General features: G+C 39.6%; 1 protein-coding gene across 1 annotated transcript in view; it reads left to right on the top strand.

Annotated features, from left to right (window-relative positions):
• Positions 1-1,007: 1,007 nt before the first annotated feature.
• The window catches only part of LOC135626006 (villin-2-like), a 44,468-nt gene continuing 25,876 nt past the window's right edge, over positions 1,008-19,599 (top strand). The window contains exons 1-12 of the mRNA XM_065131197.1: positions 1,008-1,099; positions 7,230-7,311; positions 7,422-7,658; positions 7,753-7,930; positions 8,014-8,146; positions 15,685-15,844; positions 15,921-16,077; positions 16,167-16,267; positions 16,359-16,517; positions 17,207-17,275; positions 17,351-17,419; positions 17,544-17,681. Coding sequence (XP_064987269.1) covers positions 1,008-1,099; positions 7,230-7,311; positions 7,422-7,658; positions 7,753-7,930; positions 8,014-8,146; positions 15,685-15,844; positions 15,921-16,077; positions 16,167-16,267; positions 16,359-16,517; positions 17,207-17,275; positions 17,351-17,419; positions 17,544-17,681 — 1,575 coding nt within the window. The remainder of the gene's footprint in view (positions 1,100-7,229; positions 7,312-7,421; positions 7,659-7,752; positions 7,931-8,013; positions 8,147-15,684; positions 15,845-15,920; positions 16,078-16,166; positions 16,268-16,358; positions 16,518-17,206; positions 17,276-17,350; positions 17,420-17,543; positions 17,682-19,599) is intronic.

The following is a 19,599-nucleotide window of genomic DNA, read 5'->3' as shown; positions in this document are numbered from 1 at the left end:
CGCGATAACTGAGGATTATGAAAGTTACCACCTTGATATGGGGGGTTTGGTCTAGGTGCCATAGGGCTGGGAGGCAGCTTAGCCAGACCGTTGTTGACGTGCTTATTATACTGGTTGCTCTTCCTCTTGGATTTTTGATTGACCTGAGCTGTAATAGGTGGTCCGGGCAACATATCATCACGCTTCAAATATGTCTCATAGTCGATCAACTTATCATAAAGTTCTTCGAATGATATTGGTGAGTCGCGTGCCCGAAGAGTTGCTGCCAGTTCTTTGTACTCGCCTCCTAGGCCATTGAGGGTATGGATTAGGACTTCTTCATCACTGAGAGAATGACCTATCAAAGCCAAGTCATCGATGATAACTTTGATAGTTTGTAGATAATCAGCAATAGTACTTCCCTCTTGTTTTGTTTTCATCAAATTGGAGAGAAGTCCGAGCATGAGTACATGAGCGATTTGCCAAAGTTGTTTGTAACTTGCACCATGCTTCTGCAGCAGTCGTACATGAGGATATCAGCGGGGCAACGGATCTAGCAACAGTAGCTTGAATAACTTGGAGGATGAGGCGATCTTGACGTAACCATAGTTTGTGGGCTGGATTTGGCACTAGACTAGGTTCGCCTGTGATGTTAACCATGTTAGGTGACCATGTTAGGTGGATATGGGAGAGAGCCATCAATGTAACCTAGGAGATCATAACCAAATAGAAGATTAGAAAGTTGTGCCCGCCAAGATGCGTAGTTACCGCCTTTGGATAATTTGAAGGGAATGAGTGCTGCAGCATTGATGGTGATAAGACTTTAAGAAGTACTTAGAATTCCTGCAGAAACAGGGATAAGAATATCAGAAGGGGAAAATGAAGACATCCCATATTTTATGGCGGTTTAAGTGATAAGATGTAAAGATATAGGAGGGAGAGAGGAGGAGAAAAGCAGATCAATGCGCTGTAGAGGAGGCTGCAGCGATGAAGCTGCAGTGATGAACTGCAGAGGAGGCTGCAGCGCGATGCAGAATGCAAGAGAGATTGTTGCAGCGAGGTGGGAGAAACCTCTGCAGCTTGCAGCGATTTCTGCAGCGATGCTGGAGAAATCTGCAAGGTTGGAGATAGTTGTAGTAATGCAGTGTTGGAGTTTGGTGGCCGGAAGAGCGGCGGAGTTGTCAGCGGAAGACTTCGATTGGCAAGGGAGCAGCAGCCGATAGTAGAAACAAAGACCGTGACTGTGCTTCCTTTAGGAGTGTTGCCCACGGATCTGATATTAGCAGCCGCAAGTGCTGCAGTAGGCTGCAGTGAATGGCTACGACTGAGGGGCGGAGACGTCGTCACGAGAGGGATGGTAGAGCGGCTACGGCTGCGACTCAAGGGGAGGCGGTGGACTCTGGTCGAGAAGCCGTTGTGAGGAGTCAAACAGCGAGAAGAGGGCTTGCTCTACGCAAACTGCTCTGATACCATGATAAGAATTAAACGAAGAAGATAGAAAAATAAAAATTGTAAAAGAAACTATGAAATGTATAAGATGTAATTGGTTAATACATTTGATAGTGAGCTCTTGATAGCTATTTATACATACTCACCAGGGAGGTTATACCTTTCTCAACTACTTAGAGATTTCCTCAACTGCCTTGAGGAAATCTTATCTACTTATCACCATCTTCCTTGCAGATTTGGATTAGCAGCAACGGACTGCAAGCTGGCTGTTCGTACTATGCTGCTCAACTGTCATCAGCTGCTTTTAGGAGGAGGAAGTAGGATGTTTATATATAGATTAGCTCTCTTAATTTTGACATACATAATTTGAAGAATTAAACTTGTGATAAAAAAAATTCCTTCAAGAACTTGGGTTTAGTAAGTACTTATAATCTTAGTAACATCCTGATTTAGTATCATATTAGATATGGCTAATATTAGGATTGATATATAAGGATTAGGTGGATATATTACTGTTAACTTGGACTTAAATATTTTGAGTCAGTGATTCAATTTCAAAAAAAATTAATAAGTCAATTATGTCATCATGTTATATTGTGATAATTGGTATCAAAATTGACAATGGTGAGAGGCTCAACTAGAAGAAGACTACTCATGGACAAGATCGACAAGTCTCACAAAAAATTGATACATCAAAATCAGATTAGTAAAGAAACAAGGAAATTTGCCATCATTTTTTATGAAGATTTGAGCTATTACAGATTATTTCAAGTCATAACAAACTAATCGACTTTCTCTGGACCCTATCTTCTGTGTCTGCATGAGATCTGATCATATGGGTTTGACACGTGATACAACACTCATAAGCTTAAATTGATGGAATGAATTGGGTTATCAGTAATTCTTAGCTTAAATTATTAGGAGAGAGTACGTGATTTAAACTTATTACCTGCACCGATACCATGTCAAAGCTTATGAATCGAACGATCAATAAACCTCGTAAGCTTAAGCTATTATGAAAGGGATCAAAATTGGGCCTTACGAGGAAAACAAACATAATAACCCACAAGTTTTGATATTAGAGAATAAATCAGTCGAGTCTTCTGAGGTACCCAACACCTATCCAATCCTCTTAGGTCGAATCAAAATTAAGATGGTTACTAGTCGGATATGAGACAAATACTGATAGGTAAAAAGAACCAATTGAGCCAAGCTTGGCATGATACTATCCATTGTCATTCTTAATTGAAATCAAAGCATCCGTTTTGCTTTTTGTAGAAACGTAATAATAGAGATACCACCACATACAAACCTACCACACTCGAAACACTTGTTCTTGTGCTGATGAGGAATTAACGTAGCACTCAAAAGTAACACACACACACACACACACTCTCTTTCCATCCTTTAGAGAAACGGATAATATTATCTTACCATAAATTATTTAGAAATTTTCCGTTAAAAGCAAGAGATGATATCTTGCATTTTGGGTGCTCAAGATTTATGACTAGAGATCCAAAATGACTCATAACGCTCTCTAACTAAAATGACAAAAAGAGGATCACTAGAATTAAAAATATCAATTACAAAATGATACTTATATTCCATACATTAATGATGGAATCTTGTAAAACACTTAAGTTTGATCCTTCAAAATTTTGAAACTTGTAAACTCTTATGCATAAATTCCCCTTCACATATCCTCCAGATTTTCGAATTTATCGGATACATTCCTCAATTCTTCCGGATCCAACTATATCTTACAAGATCATGAACTTACAGCTTGCGATGCTTGCATGATGAGTCATAAACATATTTAAAACATATAAGCTCTATATTACATTTGAGTAGAGTATGCATTTCATAAGATCGATCATGAACATATGAATTTTCTCTATCTTATGATGTGAATCTTTACATGATTATGTAATTAGGGTTGTGTGCTCCACAAACAAACACTCCCTTCAAATTGAAATCACCCACATTAGCCCACACACCCCTGTAAGCAGTGCTTACTGCCTATAGGTGGTGGTACCGCCCAATTGGTGGTAGAACCGCTAGTTGTCACGGGTGGCAGGCGATTGTACCGCCCAGCCAACGGTGCCATCGCCCGCAATCTGCCCTCTTTTAAAACCGAGCTAGGGCCAGCAGTAGGATCGACCCTAACTTTTTTTCCACTCCCCCTTGTAGCTCTAAATCCTCCTTCAACTCTATTCTCTCCCTCTAGCTGCCCAAAACTCTCTATTTCCTACAAGATCAAGGATCAATCCTACATCTTCTTGAAGATCTCAACTAAGGTATTCTCTAAAAGTCCTTGATTTCTCTTTTATATCATCTACTCTTGCTCATTATTTATCTTCATAATAGTAGTATTTATGTGTTCTAGAAGATCCTTTGGGGACAAAGGGAAGAGGAGATTAGAAGAAAATTATGATTCCACACTTTTTGATTCAAATCAGCATACCCTAAAGTTTGCATCCATTGAATTTAAGAATGTTCATAAGGGAAAATATGTTGATTTAGATGAACTAAGTGATTTAGATCTTATTCAATGGTTTGTTAGGTTGTTTTATAACAATCTACATGTACATGAAGAAGAAAGGGTGTCTACCTATCTTTTAGGGCGTCATATATCCATTACGGATAGATCTATTTGTGATATCATAGGCATCCCGGTAAAAGAAAGAGGTTGTTATTTTAGAGGACAATGGGATGATGAAACAATTGGTACCACATATGTTGATGCCTTAGGAACAATTTTTGGCAATCCCAACTTAATGAAACTTCCAAAAAGCTGTGAACATTTATTACCATTAAGCACCAAAATACTTCATTACATCTTGATTAGTATCATTCTCCTGAAACAATACCATCACGATGAAGTAAGTAAATGGAACTAGGTACCATGTATTGGATCATGAAAGGATATAACAACTGTTTTGATTACCGTATCTAACAAAACATGATAGAAATATCTAAAAAGAACATGATACTTCTATATGGTGGCATAATCACTAGAATACTCCATGCTTACGATATTGCAATTCCACTCCACGAAGAAGTTATAAAGCTAGATAGATTTAGCATCATAAATAAAAATCTATTACGATGGATGAAATGTATATTTAGAAATGGTATGTGGGTTAGAATGCCTAAAAGAACCGATCCCCCTTAACTAGAACCAGAACCAGAAACACCAATCTTTAGGGGTAATCTATCTCCTCCAATTGGTCCCTTTGAGGAATCACATTCAGTAGAGCAAGCACCTCCATCATCTATCGAAGACATAGGGATTCAGATGGATCGCTTTGAACAAAGACAAGATCGGCTTGAACATCGACAAGATCAAATCCTATTTGAGCTGCAATAGATTCACCGATAGTTTAACACATTGTTTAGACATTTTAACTTTCCACCACCTGAATGAGCATATGTATGTATTTAGAAAAAGTGGACACAATTCCTTCGTATCATGTTGTAAAACTATGTTTTTGTAAACTTTTTATGCTATTCACTTTGATCGCAATGCCACTTACTTTGATGATCACAAGTCCTTGATATGTTTAACTATTGTTATCTACAACTTGATGTATTATTTGGTGAGCATTTATGGAGTTAGGAATATTAATGTTGATTGAACTTCATTTATGAACTTTCTTGATTCTTTGATCACTCACTTAAATTCGATGCTAAAAATTTATGATATGAATTTGACATGATTGTATGCTTCAATTACATGTTTACTTTAATGTTGGAAATTTTGTGCCTTGGTGCTAAAAGTTTCTATGATGATTAACATGTTTACCTTCATGATTGTAATTGAAAAGCTATAACAAAACATTATCCGATTGCATGATTTTGTTGTATTTCTCTTCCGGATTTAATATATTTCTTGAGTGGAGCTTTCATGAGCCTATGCCATATCGAATTTATTTCATATCCATGCTCCATCACTAAATGATTTTTGATACATGGAATTAATTGACAAATGCATCTCTTATGGACTTATCTTTTGTGAATTTTTATTAAGAAATGGATTTGATATAATGATTCTTTCATATGAATTCCTTCTCAACGAAGGAAGATTTTTTTTTTGAGATGAACACTTGCAAGGATTTATTTTCAAATGTATATTTTAATCCTTGTGAATAATGAAGCATAATGAAACTCTCTTATTGATCTTAACTTCATTTAAAGTTGGTTCTCAATGGCTTTACCTTCCTTACTTTCAAAGGGAAGAAGTAATGAAAGCTATCTCCTTAATGTTGAGAACTTTTGAATGATACCATGTCATGAATTTTTACCACACTTGCATATATTGTTGAATCATTCTCCTTTTTATTGATGACAAAGGAGGAGAAAAATGTGGTAAATTGATGATAAATGTATGCAATTTTACACTTGAAATGTTTGCATTATGATAAGACATCTAGAGCTTAATTTGATAAATTACAAATTGATATCTTGTCGTAGAATGAATTGTTGTGAGTGTTATCCTTCATATTTGAAATATATCCTTCATAAATGTATGCAATTTTAATATTCTGTTATAAAAGATTCTTTAAAACTTCATATTTCATAGTATCTCTCTCTTTCCAGAAAAAAATGAGAATCAAACATAAAAGATAAAATAAATATAAAATAAATAATAAAATGACTCATAAAAAGTGACTAGTGTTTATTAGAAAATAAATAATAGTTATACTATATTATAAAGAATTGATAGTTTAAACTATTATATACCATTGCAAAGATTTAAAAATTATCAACCATTAGTTTTCAAAATAATGGTAATCCTCACAGAGGTTCTCTAATTACCATGAAGTGAAGTATAGGATAATGCAAATATTTTCTTGTGTGTGAATCATATATCATCTACACCCTCTCTGATATCATTCCTATTTTGTTTATCCTCCCATTAACTCTTTTTATACCCTTTCTTCTCTATATTATATAAAGTTAAATTGCAGATATTGTAATCATGATTGTAGAAGACAAATTAATAGTTGTAACATAAAGCAAATACTAGTATTCACTATTTCTTGGTCATAGTCAGATTTTTTTCTTGTCTTTCCGCTATCTTGGTGTTCGTTCTTGTCTTTCTTGTCTTTCCCTCTTTCTTCCTTTCAGGTTGTACAATTAGCACATTTGGTCAACTCGAATTGTGTTCATTGATTCTAAATGTTTCCCACCAATTACCAATCATATCACCAAGAGACCAGCGAAATCGGATTGGCCTTGGATAATACAGATTGTTGTATTGTGTCAGGATTAGCTACTACAATGAACTATGCTGACAAGATGCTAGACCTACAAGTAGGGAGATTGTAACACCTCAGTGGTGTATTGGTGATGGTCTGTGCTGTGGTATGCATGACCAAGTGGGCCTACTACTAATTGCTTAAGCTTAAGCATTTGGAGCAATGTAGATAAGGCCCTGTTGAAGTTAATAGATGACTGAATATATCAGCTTGTGCCAGTAGTTCTTTTTCATATGGTGAATTAACCATCTCTTCTACATTATTTCACAGCTTTTAACTAAAATCATAATTAAGGAATCATTTAATATCCTATGTTTTATTTCTGCAACTGCATTACAGATATTCTTGTTCATTGTAGTGCAAAAAATAATTATTACTTGTTAGAATTAAATCAATATGTCACTTTTTACGTTGGAAATTTGGCTTTATTACAGAAATAAATTTCTCCTGAGGATCTTCTGTAATGTATATAGCTGTGAATGTGCATCGACACCTCTGTATTCATTAATGCTATCTGCTTCAATTTTTTTATGTGGTGAGTTACTTGTGGCAGACAACTTCTGGCAAAGGTGGTGCCTACCTTTATGACATTCACTTTTGGATCGGAAAAGAGTCAAGCCAGGTATGCCAATTGTACCTAAGGAGACTAGAAAAGTAATATATGATTTTATTTGATTCAAAGAGGAAGTTGAGATCAATGTTCAAATTTATTTTTTGTTTGATTGATCACAGGATGAATCTGGGACTGCAGCAATCAAGACAGTTGAACTTGATTCTATTCTTGGAGGTCGTGCTGTTCAGCGCAGGGAGCTTCAAGGCTTTGAATCTGACAAATTATTGTCATACTTCAAACCTTGCATTATTCCTTTGGAAGGAGGGTTTGCTTCTGGATTCAGAAAGCCAGAAGAGGAAAAGTTTGAAACACGATTATATGTTTGTAGAGGAAAACGAGTTGTCAGAATGAAACAGGTGCTAAATTTTTTCCATGATCTGTTGGATAGTTTTGATGTGCAAAATCATGTGTTGCATGCTTGTGGTAACTTCCAGAATTTTGATTTCAAAGGTTCCATTTGCTCGGTCATCACTGAATCATGATGATGTATTTATCTTGGATACTGAAAAGAAAATATATCAGTTCAATGGTGCTAACTCTAATATTCAAGAAAGGGCTAAAGCTTTAGAAGTGGTACAATATTTGAAGGACACCTACCATGAAGGAAAATGTGATGTTGCTATTATTGGTGAGAGAACCTGCTTCTTATGGAATATTCCGTACATGTGAGCATTTTTTTTCTTTCTGCTAATACGTGTTTTGCTGAATAAGATGATGGAAAGCTCCAAGCTGAGTCAGACTCTGGCGAATTCTGGGTCCTTTTTGGTGGCTTTGCACCAATTGGCAAAAAGATTATCAGTGAAGATGATGTTGTTCCAGAGACCACTCCTTCAAGGCTTTATAGGTATACATAATTATATATTTTTACTCTTTGCATGACAGTGCATGTATGACTTTTATACTGTATGTGATGCTTTATTTTGTTATAGATACTCCTAGTTTCAACATATATCATTGTTGCTTGTTAGGTAACCTAGTTGCTACTGGACTAAATTATTATTGGAAGTTATCATGCCTCCTATTCAATTGTGACCTTTTAGTAGAAATGTCTAAGATTATATGAACATGAATTTAATCATAACAGTGTTTCATGTATACTTTTCGAGTGTTATTATATTTTTTTAGAGAAATTACCTATATTCTTGTTAGGGTAAGGCTGGTTATATTGATTCTCCCTAGATCCCATATTGGTGGGAGCCTGGTGGGTTGGTTTATAGTTTAATTTATGTTTCAAATTATCAGCATATCTTAATTGCCTCAAATAATTATATTTTTGCTCATTAGCTGCCTACCTAATAAAAATACAGATTTTTAATAATTTGCTTATTGGAGTTCTGTTTGGGTCATTTAGCTCATCTTTTACCTTACAAGTTTAAACTCTCTCTTTCTCTCTCTCTCTCTCTCTCTCTCTCTCTCTCTGTATTCTCTCTCATCCATGAGTTTCTTTAGAAAGATCAGTTATGAAGAGCCATCAACAGGGGGCATATTCTCATCTATGGATATCCCTTACTAGGGGAAAGATGTTTTTTCTTTAAAATACAATAGTACATATCCTAAATAAATTGGTTTCTTTGCTTATTTTACATTATCTTTTATTGCTTAGTTTCCTAGATTTCTTTCTGTGATCATCATTTCAAGGTAATTTATAACCTATGAGTTTTTAATGTTTTCTCTCTTAGGCGATGTGTCTGACCATAATTTATCTTCCTGTGCATTTTCACTGTTTGGTGTGCTTTATAATTGCTTAGAGAGGGAAGGGTTCTGGAAACTTGGTCTCAATAAACCATTCAAATTAAATGGAGTACTACATCTCAGATTCTTGTCTGGTTGATGATGGCAAGAGAAAATTATTTTGGGGTTTGATAAAAGAATCATCAAGTCTGATAAAGATCTCAAAACTAGAGAGGCTAACAGGAAGAGTTAACTGGCTTCTTTCGTTTATAAGCTCTACATAGATTGGTTGGAAGTGCAAATGCATACTAGACTTGCTATGATTATTTGTTTGGAGATTTTTCTTATTCTCTCGTTATCTAGAGCAAGGATTTTAATTTCGAATACAGACGGTATGTATCAGCCCGCCAACAGACTGATATGTGGATCATCCGCTATCGGGCGGTACCATTGATTGGGGATGTTTTTGTCCTGTTATTACCCGAAAATCGGTTGGTAACAGTCGATTTTGATCGTTGCCGCTCTGTCACGACCTTAGCTGGTTTTGCCTAAGGCGTGCGGCACCCTCGCGCGTCCGTCCGCAAAGGTCAGCCTCCCCGAAGCCTCCCATTGTCCCTTAGGACCAACAAAAGAGAGAACGGGTTAAAGAGAACGCCTCAATCGGGATCCACAAGCAAACATGTCCGAAAAACACTTCATAGACAATACAAATTACAAACAGACTTTACAAGCTCTGAATAGTTGCACAACAAAGGGTAAAATGGTCCATTACAGACCGAAAAGCTCTCGAATGTGTCCACATGACACAACCTTTATTTACAAGCCTAAAGAGGCCACCAACCCAACTAAAATGGGACTTATAAGCCTTCGGCCGCCCCTCTACCTGCTGTACAAGGCATGAACATGCCAACAGACAACGGACAGACATAAGCATTACATCCAACATCTTGTTTAGAAGTTTGTCCGTTACATTCTCCCCCACTTATCCCTTCGACGTCCTCGTCGAAGCCTTTGTGAACACTGCAACTCTTCGCCTTTGCTGAGTCTTCAATCTTCTGCTCCAGCTGCAATGTGCCTCCTGGCTCCCAGCTGCTCTCCGCTGCTGTTTCTGAGTAGTCGAACCTTTGATCCGCCATGCTGCTTCAACTCGCCAATGACTCTGACTCTGGTGTGGGGTTGGCTGAGTTGTGTTGATCCTTGTCGATTCTTGCGGATCCACCAAATGAAGGAAAAGACCATCTTTTCTGCGCCAGTCTCTCAAAATTTCCACATGCTGCTTGAACTGGGTGGATGCTTGTTGGAGCTTTAACGAGCATCGCCTCGCAAACTTCTGAAGTTTTGGGTCCTTCCTCCACAAAATTTGCTCATTGACTCTTCTTTCAGTTAGTTGTCGCATCCAAGTAGGTTCGCATCACTTCCGCTTTCGATTGGCATTTCGTTGGGAAATGAAGCGGACGATCTACTCTCAATAGCACTGATCACCGTTGGTGAGGATTTGACAACTATTGTCTTCCATTATCTTCGAAGGGTCTTTGAACTTGTGCAGAGCTCCTCTGCTGGATAGATAAGAGAACTGGGGTACTCGGTTTCGCCCATTCTCTTAAGAGTTGAGAAGGCAAAGGTTACTTTGACTTCGCCCGCCTCCTCGAGGTTGTACTTCATGCATCGAGCTGGTTACTAGTCTTCGCCTGCTCTTTGCTCACACTTCTGAAGCACTTGAAGTGTTTGCACTCCTTGCGTTGAGTTGGCTACTGTGATTCACCTTCTCAATGCCATCGAACTTCTGGAATGCGGGAAGTTTTCACCCCAACTTGGAGTAATTCTCTGATAGATAAGGTCGCCTCTGGGATTGTACCGTCTTCTCCATCAACCCTGCCGCCTACTCCACTGAGTAGCAAAGGTACAGCACCGTGTACTGCCTGCTTCGTTCCTTGGTCGTGCACTCTTGCGTGACCCGAAGTCCTTCACTTACGGCTATCTTGATGAGAAACTTGTTGACACCGGTCTTATGAAGTTTCTTAGCCTCTGCCCTTCAGCCTTGTCTCGGTACTTGGAGATTGCCTCTGCATGCTCCACCTCCTCGGCCCCTTTCACGACCAAGCGCTCTCCCTCCATGGGAGCAAGGGATCAATGACTTGCACGGAAGTCCCGCCTCTGCGGTACCATGGCGCTGCCATGCCCATGGCCCTACTATCCGTCGCCTCGCCTCTGTATCCCTTTTCTTCACAATCAGTAGAGATGTCTCCGTGGCACTCCTCTGAGTCCACCTCCATTCTAACTGATGCTTGATTTTGGGTAGCTAAGTCCCTCTGGACTCGTCGTCGCTTCCTCGCCCCTTTCGACCCCCTGCTTCAACACCTCTGTGTTCTCCAAGCAGTCTGTTTGGTCGATGGAAAGACAGACTGCAACTCCCATGCATGGCCTCTGCCATCACGTTGTAGAGTTTGCACCGATTCTGTTCTCCTTAGCTTCCTTGGTAGCAACGTTCGCTTACTCGACCTTGTCCTCTGACTTGTCGGGCTCCCTTAAGCGAATATGAGCTCTGGAGCAGTCCAACTCTCCAGCTGCTTCGATCATACCTCTGTATGATCAAGTCCCTCCCATGGAACTCACTGGTACTTGCATTCGAACTTTTCCCTTGGTGGAACCCAGCCCCCATATGCTGATGGCCAAGGTTTTCATCCGATGCAAAATTCGGTGCACGCCCGGAAGACCCGCCTCTGCGGTACCATGGCCTTCACTCCTTGAATCCATAGCCCTTCTTGCCGTCGTGTTGTTCACCAAAGCGGAGCTCCCAGTAGCTCCCGATCATACCTCCATATGATCTCATCCCTCACGGGACTATGTCGTGTGTGTCGCATTGCCACGAACTGTTCCACCACGATCCGCTGCACCATGTCGCCTCCTGGTGACATCTCCATTGCATTCTGATCCTTGTGGAATAAACTCGAATTTTGAACCCTCCATGTATGGCCTCTGCCAATACATCGTAGGGTCTCCTCCACCTTCGATTTTGTTCGCTCCTTTGGCAATCGACCTTCATCCACCCACTCTTGGGTCACACCTAGATGAAGCACCGCTCTAGGACAGTCCGTCGCCTAGTAGCTCTCGAAGTCCACCGACTTCACTGATCTGTGCACCATTGCCTGGATCCTGGGCCTCTGCCCCTACCAGCACAATCTCCGCTGCGCACTGCTTCCTTCATAGCAACTCAAATGGCAACACTGTGGCATATTCTTCAAGAGTACCCGCCTCTGCGTCCTCTTGCCCCGTGCTAAGGCCTTATGAACCCAACTTCGCCTCCGCAAGTTGAGTCGCCTTAGTTCCTCCATCAAATGCTCTTCCGAGTTAAGGTGCATGTGCCGCGAAACTCCCTTCGTCTTTGGCACCATGCAAGATGAGTCCGCTCCGTCAGAAAGAAGGACCCATGGAACAACATGATCCTACCCTTGCCTCTGCAAGAGTTCATGTCTTTGACCTCTGTCTAAGGAAAGCACTGTGCTTCTGCTCCATGTTCCAACTTCACTGCTGGCTCCCTTCATGCGGCTTGGGTACTTCGCCAAGTTACACCCAAGTTGCTCCGCTCCTCGTTCTTGCATTGAGTCGATGGTGGCCCTCGCGCCCACCATTCCACGGGTCAACCCTCCCTTGAGTCCGATCTCCATATCGACTCTAAGTGTGCCTTCATTTAAGTTGCTTCAGGTCGCTCCCCCACTTGATCTCGCAATGCATCCACCAATGCATTCTCTCGAGCGAGATCAAGCGACAACTCCACGTGAGGTACTCCTCCTCAACATGTGAAGTCCGTCTCACATGATTCTCCCTCTGGAGTGCCGAGACTTATCCCTCCTGGATAACTGTCTCGTTGGAGCAACATCTCTCTTCGTTTTGGAGACCACCATCCCCTTGGACTACTCCGATCTGCTGAACAAACTGTGCATTGTTCTGCCTCTTGCAAACGCACTTGCTAGATTGCGCCTCCACGTCAATACAGCCACCACTGCACCCCTCAAGGCCTAGCAACATGCTGAACTCGTTGCACACTTCAGCCTTCTACGGACGTATCCTTTGCATGCCGAAGAGAAAGTTTTAATGCTCCATTGGCGCCGAGTCTCGGCCGCCTTGGGATGGCCACGAACATTCCATCGTCCGCATACAAGCCCATGCATGAGTACCAAATTCTTCGAGTTAGCAATTCCCCTCACCTCTGTGAGCTTTGCATAACTCTTTTGGTCGTTGAGCAACTCATTCCACCTTGGATGGTCTCATTCTTGCCAAGCGCCTCGCCTGCCTAGAGCACCATCAAGTATAGTTGTCAACGTTGAGCCGTAGCTCAAACTCAGCCATCCCAGCCTTTGTGCGCTCCAAATTCTTCCAAGCTTGCCTGTTCTCGTGGTGCCTCTTGCGCGAAGGGTTGGCCATTCCTCTGAATGCCAATGTCAGATGCCCGCTCCTCTGAGCGACTCTTTTCCCTACATCTCCATGCCCGTTTTCCCTCAAACGGTCGCGCGTGTGCTGACTGCCCTCCATGCAGCCCCACTAGGTCCCCCACGTTTGCATGTAAAGTGTTTCTATGAGTGCTTGTCCCGCTCTGATACCATATTGTCACGACCTTAGCTGGTTTTGCCTAAGGCGTGCGGCACCCTCGCGCGTCCGTCCGCAAAGGTCAGCCTCCCCGAAGCCTCCCATTGTCCCTTAGGACCAACAAAAGAGAGAACGGGTTAAAGAGAACGCCTCAATCGGGATCCACAAGCAAACATGTCCGAAAAACACTTCATAGACAATACAAATTACAAACAGACTTTACAAGCTCTGAATAGTTGCACAACAAAGGGTAAAATGGTCCATTACAGACCGAAAAGCTCTCGAATGTGTCCACATGACACAACCTTTATTTACAAGCCTAAAGAGGCCACCAACCCAACTAAAATGGGACTTATAAGCCTTCGGCCGCCCCTCTACCTGCTGTACAAGGCATGAACATGCCAACAGACAACGGACAGACATAAGCATTACATCCAACATCTTGTTTAGAAGTTTGTCCGTTACAGCTCGCTACCAGGCTGTATTAGCCGAGGGAGAAGGAAGAAGAGGGAGAAGAAAAGGGAGAACCTGAAGACCTGACACCGCTTTCCCTCGACGATCCCGAACTGTCGCTGCCCTCCCTCGCCGGATGTGGCAAATGAGATGTCGCCTCCTCCTCGTCTGAGGTGATGAGGCCTCGACGAATTCTCCTCATCCGCGCGGGGAGAAGAAGCCTCGGCGACGTCACCGAGGCTTCGTGGGGAGAACGCTCTGTTTCTTCTCCTCGTGTAGGGAGAAAAAACCAGAGAAGAAACCTCTTCTCCCCACACAGAGAGAAGAAACGAGGCAACGTCACCCTTTTTTATTATTTTTTAACCTTTTTTTATTATATATATGTGTATATGTATACCAATTCTTCTCCTCGGTTTCTTCTCCCCGTGTGGGGAGAAGAAACGAGACGACGTCACCTTTTTTATTATTTTTTAACTTTTTATCATTATATATATACATATATATTATACACACATACACATATATATATATATATATATATATATACAAGGTCTGTCATATCGAAGCGTATCGCTCATATCGGTCCGATAGGTTATTGGTACGCGGACCGCCCGGTACCGCTACAATGCTACAGTACTATACTGTAGCACTGCTACAATATGAAAAAAGTATAAAATTGTTCGGTAGACCAGGGTGTACCGAGCGGTACACCCTGATGTACTACCCAGTACACCGGTACCGTACCATACCGAGCCCTGATCGAAACGTTGGTATGGTACGGTACGGCGAACCTTGTATATATACACATATATCGAGTGGTACGCCGAAGCATACCACACCGTACCGAGCTAAGATCGAAACTCCAGTACAGTACAAAATTACAATCCTTGATCGGCTTTCTTTTAATCATGTTTATTGACTTATTGATGTTAAGAAGGAAAGAGGATTACTGTGACTCAAATGTTACCACAAGGGGGGAAAACAGTAAGAAGGAAAGAAAGGGTGCTTCTTTCTACTTGGTTAAAAAGCTGTTTCTTTGGTAGAAAATGACGCATGGTTTCACATTGAAGACCACAATTGTCTTTTACTTACAGCAAATCTTAATTTTAGAATCTCGTTCTCTGGATACATATGCTTTTGATTATTCCAAGTGTTAAATTATGCTTTTGAACACCATGAGTTTTTTCCTAATATTAGAAGGGAGCATTATCATGTGTTCATATGCCATATCAAATGTTCTAGATAATGATGGCTCTGTTCTTTACCTGCTTTGCCAAACTGATGGGAAAAGAATTTAGTTTGTAAGAACCATGACTACTTAGCAAATGGATCTTAGCATTATATTTTTACTTTTTTATCTTGGATACCAGCTGAGCAACATGATTTACTTCTGTGATAGATTGTCAGTGCTCTTGTCCTTGTTTTATCTTCTTCGAGTCCATTGTACTATTTGTTTATGCTTTTGCAAACATGCATGAAAACTTATTATTGCTAATTTTTTTTTGTTGCTTGAAGTTATCTTTCTGGTTAAACTTAAACACATACTCAGTATGTGTATAATGCTAAACATATCGTGCATGTAATTTTCATCTATTCTAATTTGAAGTTTTACTAGTTTACTAGAAATATTGAAGTTAGTTTTGCTATCAAGTGTTATATAGAAGTTTTTTGTAGTATCGTTGATGGTCAACTGAAGCTGGAAGAAGGTACACTTTCTAAAGCAATGTTGGAGAACAATAAATGCTATTTGCTGGATTGTGGGGCTGAGATATTCATTTGGGTTGGTCGGGTGACACAAGTTGATGAGAGAAAAGCTGCCAGCAAAGTTGCAGAGGTTTTTTTCCTTTTTTATTTTGCAATTCTGGTGTGTGCTTTTAAATATGTTCTCTTAAAGACCTTAATCTTTTCAGGACTTCATCATCAGTCAAAATAGACCAAAAACAACACGCATTACTCAAGTTATTCAAGGTTATGAAACACATTCATATAAATCCAACTTTGAATCATGGCCTGCGGGTACAGCAACAGGAACCTCTGGTGGAGAGGAAGGACGAGGAAAAGTTGCAGGTATCAGTAACAATTTTGTTAATGATCTGAACCATTGACTATGATTTTGTTCATTCTGGATAATTTTGTATCATGTTATGCTTGGGTAGCATTGTTAAAGCAACAAGGTATTGATATCAAAGGACTCTCAAAAGGCTCTCCTCTAAATGATGAAGTTCCTCCTTTGCTTGAAGGCGGTGGAAAACTTGAGGTTTCTTATTCATTTTTGTTAATCTTATAGATACCTGCAAGTGAAGCTAGATAGTGATTTTTGAAATTCTAAATTATAAAAGCACTTTCAGGTTTGGCGCATTAATAGCAGTGCCAAAAGTCCAATCCCAAAAGAAGAGATTGGTAAATTTTACAGTGGAGATTGTTATATTGTGCTCTATACGTATCATTCTGGTGAGAAGAAAGAAGACTACTGCTTAACCTGTTGGATGGGAAATGATAGTATTCAGGTAAATAGCTACAACCAAATCTCATTGAAGAAGGAAAAGAGGAGTTTTTCAACTCAGTTCTTTGAATTATAATGTGATTAACTGTAATATGCTCTACCATCTTGTAAAAACTAATTGATCTGGGTTAGAATTTGTATGCTTATTATCCATTAATTAGCAAATTTTGATGAAATATTCTGTTTATCTTTGCATGTATATTCAATTTTATGATATATTTTTGCATCATATTTTACCATCTTTCAGCCTAAGAAATAGCATCCTAAACTTTGTCCAACAAGGTCAAAGATCAAGTCTGATTAAACTGTTAATGCTAGGCTATGACAATATTTACATTACAAATCAAACCCCATAGTTTCTTTTCTCTCTAAATTTTCAATTTATGATTTACCCTGAAAGAACTTCAACCCCTTTTCATTGTCATGTTTGAACCTAACATTCTGTGTTTTTATTTCACCATCTTTAACTGTCATGACCACTCTACCAACCATATGAAGAAACTTGGAAATCTACTTGTGATGCAAACTCAAGAGATGTACATTAATTTGCTATTTCAGATGGAAGCTCTTATTCCAACCAAAATTGCATGTCTAGGTTTAAGAGTTATAACTAATATCACAAAAACAATTCACTCAGCTTTTTAAATAGGCTTGGTGTACTTGGTGCCATAATATGATATTATTTCTTTCTAGGATGACCAAATGATGGCTACTCAGCTGGCTAATACAATGTGGAGTTCCTTAAAAGAAAGACCAGTGCAGGTATTTCATACTTTTAATCTTTTACTCAGAAAATGAGAAGGAGAAGAAGCTTTATTTGAACCATGTCTCCTGCAGGGCCGCATTTTTCAAGGAAAAGAACCGCCACAGTTCATTGCACTCTTTCAGCCCATGGTTGTTTTGAAGGTATCAATACCCTAATTTTAATGTTATTTATACAAAATTACAGAAAAAAAATCTGTTAGTGCCATTCTTTTATTGCCTAAAGAGCAGGAGCTATCTTGTTGAGTAAAAACTTTTTGTTGCATAGGGTGGAATCAGCTCTGGTTATAAAGAGTTCATTGCAGACAAGAATCTGAATGATGAAACTTATACTTCTGATGGCATTGCACTAATGCAAGTATCTGGTGCATCAGTCTACAACAATAAAGCAGTTCAAGTTGATGCGGTATGATATGTGAATCTTACTTATTAGTACATTTTATTAATTTGAAGCTTGTCCATTCTGAATATTGACATATTAGCAAAACAACTCTGTTAACTGCATATCTCAGAAGTATAAAATAAATAATTGTTTTGCATAATTATGTCATTATGCATGCACGTAAAGAAGTAATTGGTTTTCTGGTGAGAGCACATATGCTGCTACCAATATGGTTAGCAACTTAACATGCCCTCTTTGTTGGCCAACGCATGGATAAATTACCCTGGTCATGTGTCAATGTCATCACCATTGCTTGGTAAAGTCCAGCACATGCTGGATTGTGTTAGCGGGCATCATGATCTCTAGTTTAATTGCTCGAACTAGTTTTATTATAATGGATAACAATATAGTATAATATTCTCAACTTAATAATGAAATCTGAAAAATGGAAGTCGGAAAAGAAAATATTGATAGGAATCCATATAATATTCTCAACTAATAATGAATTTGATATTTTTGCAATTTTGGCTAGAAAAAGAAGGTAACCACCTCTATAGAGTAGTGGAAGTTGGAGATGGTTACCATGGTTTACAGTTTTGGGTGCTGGACCCATGCCGGTCTTCAGCCAAATTGGTAAGGGTCTGATATGTGTCAGCACACCAACACATATTGTGTACTTAATATGTCACTATGTACCATGGTGGGACTCAAGGATTTCGGCAGTCAAAAATTCTAAATAACCCCAGCTCATGGTTGTTTCCTACCTTTTAAAGATTAATTAAAACTAGATTCATATAATTCAAGTGGTTTAAGTATGTAAAACAACATATATTACATTGGAACACGCCATTGTAATATACGGACATCACAATACACAAATAAGTTAATAGTCATCTAAGCCATTGTATGAAGCAAGGTTCTGAATACCGTACCGTACCAGTATACCGATCAGCCATTGGTACGGTACATACCGAGCTGTATTAAGCGTACTAACACATGGTACACTAAGATGTACCGATATACCACCCGTACTAGTCCTCTATCGGACCGGTATATACCACCCGTATCGAACGGTATGGTACAGTATTGAAAACCATGGTACGTAGTAAATGATTTTATGATGAAATCATATGCCTAATCCTACCAGTTCGATTGCAGGGTGGGTCGGTCAGGTAGATTTGTAGATCAATACAGTATATCTATGGGACTCAAGTATGAAGCTGCTCCCATGACATCTGATGCTGATAAACAGTGTACCATGACTTAACACATGAACTCTGTGTGGTAGGATGTTCCCCAGGCAAGTAGGATCGTGGCAAATGCGGCTATGTAGGCTGTAGTATGCTTGAGCCATGTCTATCACAATTGTACTCTTGTTGCATGTCATAAGATATGTTTGTCTCTGAAAATTGTACTCTTGAGCCATGTCTATCACAATTGTACTCTTGAGCCATGCTTGAGCAACTATCACCATGCAAGGATTCACCTAATTTTATACGCTCATGTTTGGGATAGATCTGCAAGGGTAAGATCTGCATTGTTTATTATTATGGATCATGCCCTATTTAAAGTGTAAATTGAAGATAGATCTTAGAACTCTGTCTAATATTGGCCTAATTAAGCCTAAAATTAGATTATCAGGCTAAGAAATAAGGACCTGATTAACCTAATTTTGAAGAAATATTCTGCTGGATCTTCAATTCCAACATTCACCTTGAGAATTTGGGCTTCTCCTTCAACTAATTTTTCAATTTGAAAGAGATTTGAGTGAAAGGAAAGAGAGATAAGAGGCAGGTTTGGGCAAAGTGATTGAAGATATGGTTGAAAAGTCCTCTTTTACACCTCTCTTTGAGGTAAATTACCCCTAGGTGGGCTTACTGCTTGATTCACCATGCTTACCAGCACGGTAAGCCCTGTTCCACTACCGGACTGCTTGGTTCAG

The sequence above is a fragment of the Musa acuminata genome, chromosome BXJ2-10 (assembly GCF_036884655.1).
Source record: "Musa acuminata AAA Group cultivar baxijiao chromosome BXJ2-10, Cavendish_Baxijiao_AAA, whole genome shotgun sequence".
NCBI lineage: Eukaryota > Viridiplantae > Streptophyta > Magnoliopsida > Zingiberales > Musaceae > Musa > Musa acuminata.
Note: the sequence above shows the minus strand (reverse complement) of the source record. Positions and strands in the feature narration are given on the sequence as shown.